At 37.5% G+C, this 11,304-nt stretch overlaps 1 protein-coding gene across 3 annotated transcripts in view; it reads left to right on the forward strand.

Moving 5' to 3' along the window:
- ANO4 (anoctamin 4) overlaps positions 1-11,304 on the forward strand; it is a 277,492-nt gene that overhangs the window by 231,483 nt on the left and 34,705 nt on the right. For all 3 annotated transcript variants that reach the window (XM_081822277.1, XM_081822276.1, XM_081822278.1), the window contains 3 exons: positions 1,171-1,305; positions 2,376-2,472; positions 6,961-7,021. In XM_081822277.1, coding sequence (XP_081678403.1) covers positions 1,171-1,305; positions 2,376-2,472; positions 6,961-7,021 — 293 coding nt within the window. The remainder of the gene's footprint in view (positions 1-1,170; positions 1,306-2,375; positions 2,473-6,960; positions 7,022-11,304) is intronic.

Below are 11,304 nucleotides of genomic sequence, written 5' to 3' on the forward strand. Positions count from 1 at the left end.
GGTTTTAGAGGGGAGGGGGGATTGGTTAGCCTGGTGATGGGTATTAAGGAGGCCACGTACTGCATGGAGCACTGGGTGTTACACGAAAACAATGGATCGTGGATCACTACATCAAAAACTAATGATGTATTGTATGGTGACTAGCATAATAAAATTTAAAAAAAAAAGCCATTAGGTGATTTAAGTGACTACTTTACTATGATGGATTTTCTTCTATTGAAAGAATGTATTTAAGTATTTTTAATCTTAGAAATAGAAAAGAAAGGAAAAATTTTAAAAATGTAAGCATGTCTATATAAGCTAAAATATTTTGCTTCTTCATATTTTTCCTGAATAAATTAACTTTGCAAATTAAAAAAAATAATTAGAATATTCTTATATTAGACTAAAAAGTAATTAACTTCTAACTAATGAAATACAGCAGTTGAGAGGCATAGAAAGCAGAATTTGGGTTGTATTCTAACATAAGTCAATTATATTATTAATGGTGTTTGAGAAAGAAAAAGCAAGGAATTCCCTGGACATTTCTAAACTTCGCACACTGCAGGGCACTAGGCAGACTGGTTAGTCTCAGAAAAAATATTTATTGAGGTAGATGTTGAAACTCGTGAAAAATCATCACTTAAAAGGAAAAGTTGCTCTCATAACCAATTCATGTTGAATCTCTGTAATTAGTTTTTTTTCTTTCTAGTATCTTGTGATTCTAGCATTGTAAACATCTTAGAAAGCTACGAAATATTGAAAGGGTGTTTAAAGTTTTTTGCAATAACTTTGTTTCCTATTTTTAAAGATATATGTAATTATAATACATTTGTTACAAAAAAGCACACACTCAGAAATAGCAAAGATGAGATGATGTGTTGTCACCAATACTTCAAATTCTCCTGGTTCTGAATTAATAAGTGTCGTATCTTCCTGAATGGGCATGGGTTTATTTGTGTTCTCAGAACAAGCTTGTATATAATCATGCTCTTTTATGGAAGGGTTCATCTATTTCTGATATATAATGATAGGAGAAGAAATTTAAGCCAGAGCCTTAGTTTGGTCAAGTGCTCTATTCTCTTGGATGCATGTATCAGCAAGGCCAGTAACATGACTGAGCAAAGTATTGTATAATGCCTCACTCTAAACACTTCACTATGATTTGCAAGGCTCTTGTGTCTTAAACAGGCGGTACTTTGGAGAGAAGATTGGGTTGTATTTTGCCTGGTTGGGCTGGTATACCGGCATGCTCTTCCCAGCTGCCTTCATTGGATTGTTTGTCTTTTTGTATGGAGTCATTACTCTGGATCACTGCCAAGTCAGGTATGGGGAGCTCTGGGTGAGCCTGCCTTTGCTTCAATTTAGAGATGGGTGGTGGTGCTTTGGGGATGTTCCCGGACTGTGGGCCCACTTTTCCTTCTAACTTCCTTCTCAGTCACTCCTGGGAAGAATTCAGAAGGTTCAATTCACTAGATGTTCCATCCATTGCCTCCTGCTATAGTCTTCAGTTACCAGGGAATCAGACTTTACATTTATGGACATATAAGCCACTCCATGTCCACAGAAAAATCACTTCCATTCACTGGCTAAAAGTTGCTCTCTTTCTGACTTTTTTACCTTTTCTCTTTCTGCTAATCCTGCAAAATGGTGGGTTAATAATCCTTTTTTATGAATGCTGTGTTTTTACAAGGACTGTTTAAACCTAAGCCGGAAAGAATCTTACCAACTTGCTGGGGCCTTGAGAATGATTCAGTGTTGAGGATTGTTATCTTAGCTCTCTCTCACCAGAATATAGTTTAAGGTATTCATAGAGATTTTATTGCCAGGCTAGACAATGATCTTAAATAATAAGTGTGCCTTTTAAAAGTGATTGCAAAAGTAAAAGTGATTGATTGATTCTGCCTCCTGTAAAAATATTTTACTTTCTGGTGGAATTGTTAATGGGGATATAGTTTTCCCCTAGAACTAGTGCATCTTATTTTTATTCAGCCCTCCATTATTGGTTTTCACTTACCATGCACTTAGAGATTGAAGCAGGCACTTTTAGGTACCTGGTTGTTTCTATACTTCAGTATGTAGTTGCTTCAAATCTGTGCAGTGTTGTGAATGACTTTTGTGTCATTTAGGGTATAAGATCCAATGTTGTGCTTCATGTATTTTCAGAGTTTAACTTATTAATATGTAAAACCAAAAAACAACCTCATAAATAAGTAGGTTTATCAAATTATTAAAATGTGCAGGCGCTTGTTTACATTAATAACAGAAGGCTAGGAAGCTTCTAAGGACAATAATCTACTGGATCTTATTTAGTGGTTAAGGATTCTGGTGAAATTGGAGAAGAAAACATGCTCTTATGTCATTAAAATGGAGTCCTTTTCTATTCTCTCTTCCAGTAAAGAAGTCTGCCAAGCTACAGATATCATCATGTGTCCTGTGTGCGATAAATATTGTCCATTCATGAGGCTATCAGATAGCTGCGTTTATGCCAAGGTAATTTCAAATCTGTGGCATTTTGGGTAGATTGAATTTTTCATACATTTCCCTGAGGAACAGAGGGTAACTATATTCTCTTTGTCATTGCTGGTCTTTGAGTCTCAAGTTGATATTGTAGGAGAGGGTTACCTCTTATCATTTGGTATTCTTATTCAAATATGTCTTTTACTGTATATGTATATGTATTTTATTTTTTAAATTTTTTTATTATTTTTTATTACGTTATGTTAGTCACCGTACAGTACATCATTAGTTTTTGATGTAGTGTTCCATGATTCATTGTTTGCGTATTAGTTCTGATTATCATCACAGGAAGCTGCAGTATGCACACTGCAAAGAGTACAGTTGTTAGAGTCAGAGAAAGACTCAGATCTTGACTCTACTCTTTACCACTTGTCAGTCCCAGAACAAGTAATTTACCTCTCTGAGCCACAGTTTTCTTATTGTAAAATGGAGAACATGATGCTAGTTTTACACGATTGTTATAAGAAATGAGATAAAATCTTTACTGATCAAAGTGCTTGGCAGATGGTAAGATCTCAGTAAATGAGAGCCGCCATCATTTTCTTCTTTCATTATTGTTACTGTAAAAAAAAAAAAAATTAGATTCAGGACTAGTTCAGTTACTTGCCTTCTTGACTGGGCACATGGACAGTCTCTTTGAGGCTGAGCTTTCTCATCTCTAAAATGCAGGCAGTAATACCTACCTTTTCTGCCCCATGGTTTATCATGAAGACCAAAGAAGATAGTACATATATGGAAAAGTACTTTGAAAAAAACATACATAGCATTATTATGTCTATTATATGTTATTTCATGTCCCTTTCTCATGTTATGCCTTACTTTATTAAAATTTTAGATACATTCATCAAGTTCCTTATTTTTTACTTATGGACATTGTCACTAATATAAAGCAATAGCTAGAGTATGGGCTGCTGAAGACTTTTCCAAGACCACTACCTGTCAACTTTCCCAGATTTCAGATACAAAAAGGGTTGGCAGACTTTACTGAATATCTGCAATCCCTGCAGCTTGGATCTATTTAATTACAGTGTTGGCATGGCAGAGTTTTGTTCATTTTAAATGAGAGAACATTTGATAGACAGCCCAGGAGCCCGCCCATCCATGATGTCTGTAACACTGCAGGTGCCAGTCTGTGTGGGTGGAGCCCAAACCACAGCAGCCAGCTGTGATCTTAGATCTGGGTAAGTGCTACAAGAGACCAAAAAAGCACAAAATACACTCCCTACCTTTGGAGATAGACCCAAGTGAGTGAGGAAAAACTAACAGAATGAGCTTGGTAAATACAGATTTGGTGAGAATCAAGAGAGTTTTGTCAGTAATACAATCTTGTTTAAAGATCATGAGTTAAGCTTGAATGACTCAGGTGCAAATTTTGGGAATCTCAGAAATGCAGTCTTTTGTTATTGTTGTTTGGGGATATTTGTTTTTTACATGGAAAGATATGACCTGAGTGAAGTTCTCTCTTTAGGGAGATCCATGATAATTCCCTAAAAGGATCATCATGGGTAGTTCAGAGTGCTCAGATTTTATAGGAGCTAGTTGAGCAGTTATTCTACTGAACATAAGATCTAGAACAATAATAATTATAATAATAGCCAGGCTGTATACATAAAAGTAGCTAGGCAACCTACATTTTTATTTCTAATTCTTACAGCAACTTCAAGGTAGATGTTATCACTCTCATTTTACTCCGAGGTAAAAATTACTCATCCATGGTCACACAGCAGTAAGGCTAAGTTAGCTAAGCCTTGGTTTGTCTGATTGCAGAACATATCATTGTGCCATACTGAGGCTACAAGATGTTCGGATTCTGGATTTTAGAGTGGGTCCTTCCTTAAAACACTTAGTAAAATGAAAAGCTAAAAAAAGCCTCTAATGAAAGAATTGAAGTTCTGTAGAGTTTCCTTTAGAAGCATTTATTAGAAAGGCCAAATCATTTCATGGGACTGAGGATACATAGGGATATTGGATCCAGTCAGAGCCCAGATCCAATCTAATCAATGGCTGTTCTGCCGATCAGGAATGCTTTATCCCCAACCTTTACATTTGCGATGTCAGAAACCCAACTGAAATTGGCTTAAGCCAAAAGGGACTTATTGGCTCATTTCACTGGAAAAATGTACTGGAATAGCTCACACTGTCTGAGGACAAGGGCCTCAAGGCCTAAACTGATCCTCCAGGCCTCAGATGTCTCTATTTGGCTATCTGTCTACATGATCCTTCTTCAGAGAGGTTCTCCTCACATGATCGGGAAGGTGGCTGTTAACTGTCACAACATGAGGCTTATATCTTCTTTGTCTCCTTAAGCATGTTTTTATGCTTTTTAAAAATGCTTGGTCTACTGTTACAGAATGTCTATCTCAGAACATGTATATTGCCTAGTTTGGAATTCTTTGGAGTCAGCTGTCTTCCCCAAATACTTCATTATTTTGACCTGTGCGTGTTTGTCCCCTGGAGGTGTCAACCACTTTGGGTGATGGTCAGAGGCCAGGCACTCAGCTCTCAGGCCTGGTGAGTTTACAGAAAGGAGAGGACAGTGTGTCTCAGGCACCACTGTGTGCTGCACTTTTCCAGAGGACTTTCTGGTCAGCGTTTCATTTTTAAGCCTGCCCGGGAACAAAACAGAATTGGATGAAGCCACTCTTCCTTGATTATAATCTACCAGGCCTGAAATTTAAGAGGACCTGGACCGAGGAGAGAATGCCTGACGACAGCTGGCCAGGCAGCACCTCCTCAACCAGGCAGAACTCTGATATTACCCCAAGAACCAGCCGCTGTGGTTTGGCCTGTCGCAGCCAATTTGATGGGAGACCCTAACTGTCCAATGACCATTGAGGGAGAGGCTGGAGTAGAACTTGTGTATTGCTCCAAGCCAAGCTCCCACTTTGCTTGGGAACTGCCACTAAGTCTCCCTTTATCCCACCACCTCCATCTCTCTCTCTCTCTCTCTCTCTCACACACACACACACACACACACACACACCTGTTCAAGGCAACTTACCATCTGCCTGGGGGTTTCTCAGGGTCTTTGTTTTTGTGTTTTGTTAGTTCCCAGAATCTACTATCTTGCTTCTCTAGGGTTGATTTTGGCAAAGGAGCCATCACTCTATTTTAACTTGACATTTTAGTAGGAACCAGAAGTCCTCATTAACTTACCCCTCCTGATTCACATATTTCCAAGTAAGTGCAGCAGAAAAATATCTCTCTCCAAATGTTTGTTTATCAGTCCCAGGGAAGGACTCTATAATCAATTCTATATTTGAGCCACATGCCCCTAGTGACCTACATGAGAGACATCTACTACCAGGAGAGGGGAGAAAGATAATGTGAACAGCCAAAAACAATGCCCACCACAATTCATTCCAGAATCTACACTGATGGTGGAGGCTACAACTTCCACCAACTCCGTGTAAACACCCTAATAGAGAGCACAGACCACCCATATACACCACTGGAACTCTCGGGCTTGATTTAATGCTCAGTGCATTATACAGTATGCAATATACAACTTAACACTCCCTCTGGCATATGAAATAAATTGGCTTTTGCCTTTTATCTACATTAGGTATTTGAATGCTGCTCATCTCTCCTATGTTCAAAGAAAAAGAAGGCATAAACTTTTGGGAAATTTTGAAATACTTCACACTCTGATATAACAGGAAAAGACCTGTTTATAGTTGGCACATTCTCCAAGGGATAGTAAAGTATATTTTATAGAGAGCTATAAAGCACCCAAAAAAGGTTATGCTTTATGAACGTTTCAGTCATCATTTCAGTTCCACATGACATTGGTGTGATTTATCCTGGAGGCGGAAATGAGCATGGCAGTTTTGCAGGATGAATGTCTTTGCTTTCTGCTGTGGTGTTTGTGATAGAATATATTATTTAGCAATAAAGTATTTGCTAGCTGTCTTTGTGTTATGTGTAATAGGTAAATACAGTGATTACCTGAGGCTTTAATAAAGGTGGAAGTGGATTTTGTTAATGGTCTGCTCTGTCTTCTTTGTAATACTAAAATCCAGAGGGCAGCCCAGAAAATGTTTGCTCAAAACTACACAAACAAAATAGCCATGTTTTCAAAGTGAATAAATGAGGCATTAAAAATAGAAATCAGGAGCCTTTAAAGCAGCAACAATAATACCTCCCTGGTCTTAAATATAAGTATATCCATATGTCCACATATAACAGTTTTTATGGTGCATAAAAGAAAATTTTTTGGCACTGTCGGGGCTGCTGATAAATGTTCAGCTAGGTGATAACCACCTAAAGGGAACAAATTCTCTCTTGCTTATCCAAACTACTTCATAGTTGGAGGAACCCCCTTCTTGATTATGATCCAAAAGGAATATCTCCCAAAGAAACCTTGCAACATTCATTTATTTTTACAGAACTTGAAAAAAAGTGTGAATTGAAATATAGTTTATGAGAAACTAGTTTAACTTTGATTCATATTGTTCCCAGGTAACCCACCTCTTTGATAATGGAGCCACTGTCTTCTTTGCTGTCTTCATGGCAGTCTGGGGTAAGTGTCCTATAGCCACGTAACTTGAGTTCCCTTTATCTGCTCTACATGTTCCTTCAGAAATCTGACTTTGTCATGTGGCTATGAAAGGAAGAGGCTTAAGTAAATTCAGTTGACCATTCTATTAGACATGAGCTGATTAAAAATTCATTTAGTTTATTTAAAAAGTAATGTCATAGAGGGGAAATACATCTGATTTCTCTTAAACCTTCAACAGTTTCCTCAACATCCCATTATTAAAGTAAAATTCACCTTCTGTTGGAGACAAAAATAAACCTTATAGTATGTCAGAAAGTCTGGTAAAGATCTAAGTACTCATAGAAGTATTTGGGACTTTCTGTTGTAAGTGGAATCTTTTCATCCAGCTAATGTATAAGTGCCCACCTCTGGCTTCCTTCCAGTTCTGGTTAAAATGACCCCCAAAAAAACAAGAGCTACTTACAAAATTGAATTGAGTTCTTCTATATCAGCTAAAGTCAAAAGCTCCATAATAACAAGGTGTGATGGAACATTCACTTAAAGAATTTCTTAACCCAAAGAAAGTACTTAACCTACTTCTTTGTAAAATGGGTTTCATAGTATCTTTCTCATGGAATCATTATAAGGTTTTGATTTAGTAGTATAGAAAAGAGTGAACAAATTTAGAGTATATATTTTTTCAATTTGTTTGAATTTTTCACAATTATTATGCACTTCTTCTAGAACTTAAAATGCCAGAATCTCTGTTTTGATGTTACAAAACTCTGCTAACTCAAGGCTTAGGCTCGTGTTGTTCTTTATGTCTGGAATGAATATCAGATCTTCTCTATCTTTCAGAGACTAGCTGAATTGTCATCTTCGTCCTTTGAACTTCATAACATTTGATTTCTGGCATTCTTTGGACACTTAAAATGATTTGCATACACAATTTATCTTCCTCATAGGTTCACGTTCCTCGAGGATCGTTATGGTTATTGGCAATTTCATACATTTCTTTTGAAGACAGATTCATATTTGTTGGATGGGTGGATGGATGGATGGATGGAGAAAAGGAAAGAGAAGGGATAGAGAAGCAAATTATCAAAAGAGTTTCTTTCTAAGACAATGAATGTGTTTAAATGGTCTCTTTGATATCAAACTGAAAATATAAAAACCTTGTTCTCTTGAGGAGGCTTGTTCTAGATATATTCTATCTTCCCTACCTAGAGATCTCCAAAGGAAAATTTCTCCCACTACAGCTCTGTTGAAGGAACATATTTTGAAACCTGTGACTCCAGCCCCTCTTATTCAGTGGGGATTGGACCCAAGACCTTAGTCAAAACATAGTGTAGTAAGTGGCCTGGAAGAAGACCCGAGGTTCTATAGAAAGAGGCACTGGAAAGATCACCCACAGGCTTATTCTCAAAAATGTGGATTGACTGGTGGGAGGATGGGTTAGCCTGGTGGTGGGTATTGAGGAGGGCACATTCTGCATGGAGCACTGGGTGTTATGCACAAACAATGAATCATGGAACACTTCATCTAAAACTAATGATGTAATGTATGAGGATTAACATAAGAATATAAAAAAATGTGGATTGAAAAGTATGGAGAGAGACAGGGAGTTAGCAATAGGAATTGACCCTGAAAAATGCAGACAGGACAGGAAGTGGGGACAAAGAAGGAAATTGAGATTGACCATGAGGTAGAAGCAGGGATCAGGAAAAATTAAAAGCAGGTTGAAGTTATGAGAAATCAGAACCTAGAAATAAGCAAAAGCAAAGTACTAGTGGAAGAGATATAAAGTAGAGGGTCCAGAAGCCCACTGGTAGCCAACTGGAAGAAAATGCAAGACAATCCCCCAAAGAGAAAGAGAGAATGTAGCCAAGTCATGTTTTTAGTAGAATATCAGGGTAAAGATGTAGGATCTCTTGTGTCTGGAGTCTCTCAAACTGCTAGCTTCTGTATCCTGTTCTGAATAGGCTCAGTCTTTTAATTCCCATGGGATTCCTGCCTCCCTTGATAGGACTTGTGAAAAGCCCTTATTATCTGTGTTATACCTTAGTGCATGTGCGTTTCTATCCCTTGCAAACAAAGGAAGCTAATCATAACAGAATTTTGGTTATGGGACTGAGCTCTCAGATCAAGAATGTATATCTGGATTTTCCTAGAACATATTTGTATTGGTAACCATGATAGGAAGTATAATAAGCCACCCAGTGCTTAAGTTTTGCCATAGTTACAATTGAGGATACTTTAGAAAATGTATTCATTTATTAAACCAGTGGTTCCCAAACTTTTTCCATTCATGGCACACATATGAAATGATACTATTTGCACAGCATACTGATGTACATGATACTGCCCTAAGTACCTTTGCCTTACCTGCCCCAAGAGATGAAGGGATTATTACCTCTTGCACACCTATAATCATCCCTGGCATACCCATTGGGCAGCTCTGCTTTGGGCCGTGAGTCTACTATGTAATGAGTTAATTCTTATGTATAGAGAATAATTTACTGGAAGAATTAATACACGAAACTCCCTTACCCACTTTAGTATTTAACCAGTTTTGACTGAAATAATGTTTTCTTCTCCCAGTTTATCCTCTGAGACTGTAGAGAAATGAAATTCTGGTATAATGACATTTGTCTAAAGGGCAGAGGTCATAATCTCCCTGACCCCTCACCCAGTACCACCATTATAAAGGGGATTGCATCCCTTCTTTGCAGGTTGTAACATCTTATGCTGGTGATAACAAATAGTTGTATTTTATCCTTGCCAACCTCAGGTGATTGGTGGTGGCTGCCTGGAGCATGGAGCTGAGAAGCTTCTGAGTTGCAAGTGGGTGGGTTAGAGATTTGACAGTCCTTGGGCTTTGGAGGGTAACCAGTAAGAATCTTATAGATATATTGTAATAACCTTTGGGCAGAAGGGAACATTTTAGGGCCACTCCAGGCAAGGCAAGCCTGGAATAATTCATCCTGTGAATTGCTTTTTCTTAGTTGACAATTTACTGCTTAAATCTTTTGTGGTTCCCAGAAATGTGATAGTTTGAGAAAAAGAATGATTTACCCCAGGTGTTTCATTGTAGATGAGTCTATGCTTTTTGCAGAAATCTAAAATGGCCAATAATAACAGCTATGATAATAGCATACACTTATAGAGGGCTTACTATCTACTAGACACCATCCTACACATTGTACAGTATCATCTCAGTTAATTTTTATAGCAACATTTGAGGAAGGTACTATTATTATCTTCATGTGATAGATGAGGAAGCTGGGGTAGTAGCTAGAAAGTGGCAAAGTCAGAAGTTAAACTGGGCACTCTTAGCTTCTACAGTCCATTGCTAGTTCATGTACTGTTTGTAACCCTATTTACTTCTGCTTCAGAGATCTAAATTTAAAGGACTGTTAAACTTGTCCCAAGCCCCATTTATACTGTTTTGCAATGGTGATGTTCTATAAAAGTGTGTCATTTCTAATGGAGCTCAGTTTGATGGTCTCAGACTCATCTTTTATGATTGACAAGTTACATTTAAGAACACAAATGCACTTTATTTTTGGGAAATTGCTAGATACAGAGATGTTGAGAACAGATGTGAGTGGTTTATAAGACCTCTGAAGGATGGGGCTGATATGTTTATTTTGTTGCCTTTTGCTTTGTGTGTTCACCAAAGAAACAATAGGGCTCCATTTGGAACCAGTCCACAGCAGCTGGGAAGGGCCTTTGTGTGGGGTTAAAAGCTTGACAGAACCCCACTACTTTTGTGATAGCTGGTCCTCCCGGGACCCTCAAGGTACACTGTGAGCCTAGGGCTCTGGGCTCGAACCACAGTGTGACTCTTTCCTCAGTGTTCATTTTTGTTCAGAGTCAAGAGACAAAACAATTAAGGCCTAAAATAGCTTCTCCCTCTAGGGAAAAAAAAAAAAAATGAGTCATTAGGGAGCTAGATGTTGGCAGAGACTCGTCAGGAATCAGATTATCTTTCTCTTTTCTTCATTTCTGGTTTTTTTTTTCCTCCTTTTTTTTTTTCTTTTCCTTTGATTACCCAAAATTAAATTGACCTCAGTAAATAAACATATCAAGGTCCTCAGTGTTCTCCAATCAAAATAACAAGATTGTGGTTATTTTAATGGAAATTCAAAGATTCTTTATATGGTTCTGTCAGTAATTTGTAAGTGAAGTAGGTCTCATTTTTGAAAATAAGTTTTATAATAATTGCCTTTTATTTCTAGATATTTATACTAATTTTATCTTTATAGTCTTATGTATAGGTCCAACGAAATATAATGATTATATATTTATATATATATAAATAT

The sequence above is a fragment of the Leptonychotes weddellii genome, chromosome 5, assembly GCF_054177405.1.
Source record: "Leptonychotes weddellii isolate Sample4059 chromosome 5, ASM5417740v2, whole genome shotgun sequence".
Taxonomy (NCBI): Eukaryota; Metazoa; Chordata; class Mammalia; order Carnivora; family Phocidae; genus Leptonychotes; species Leptonychotes weddellii.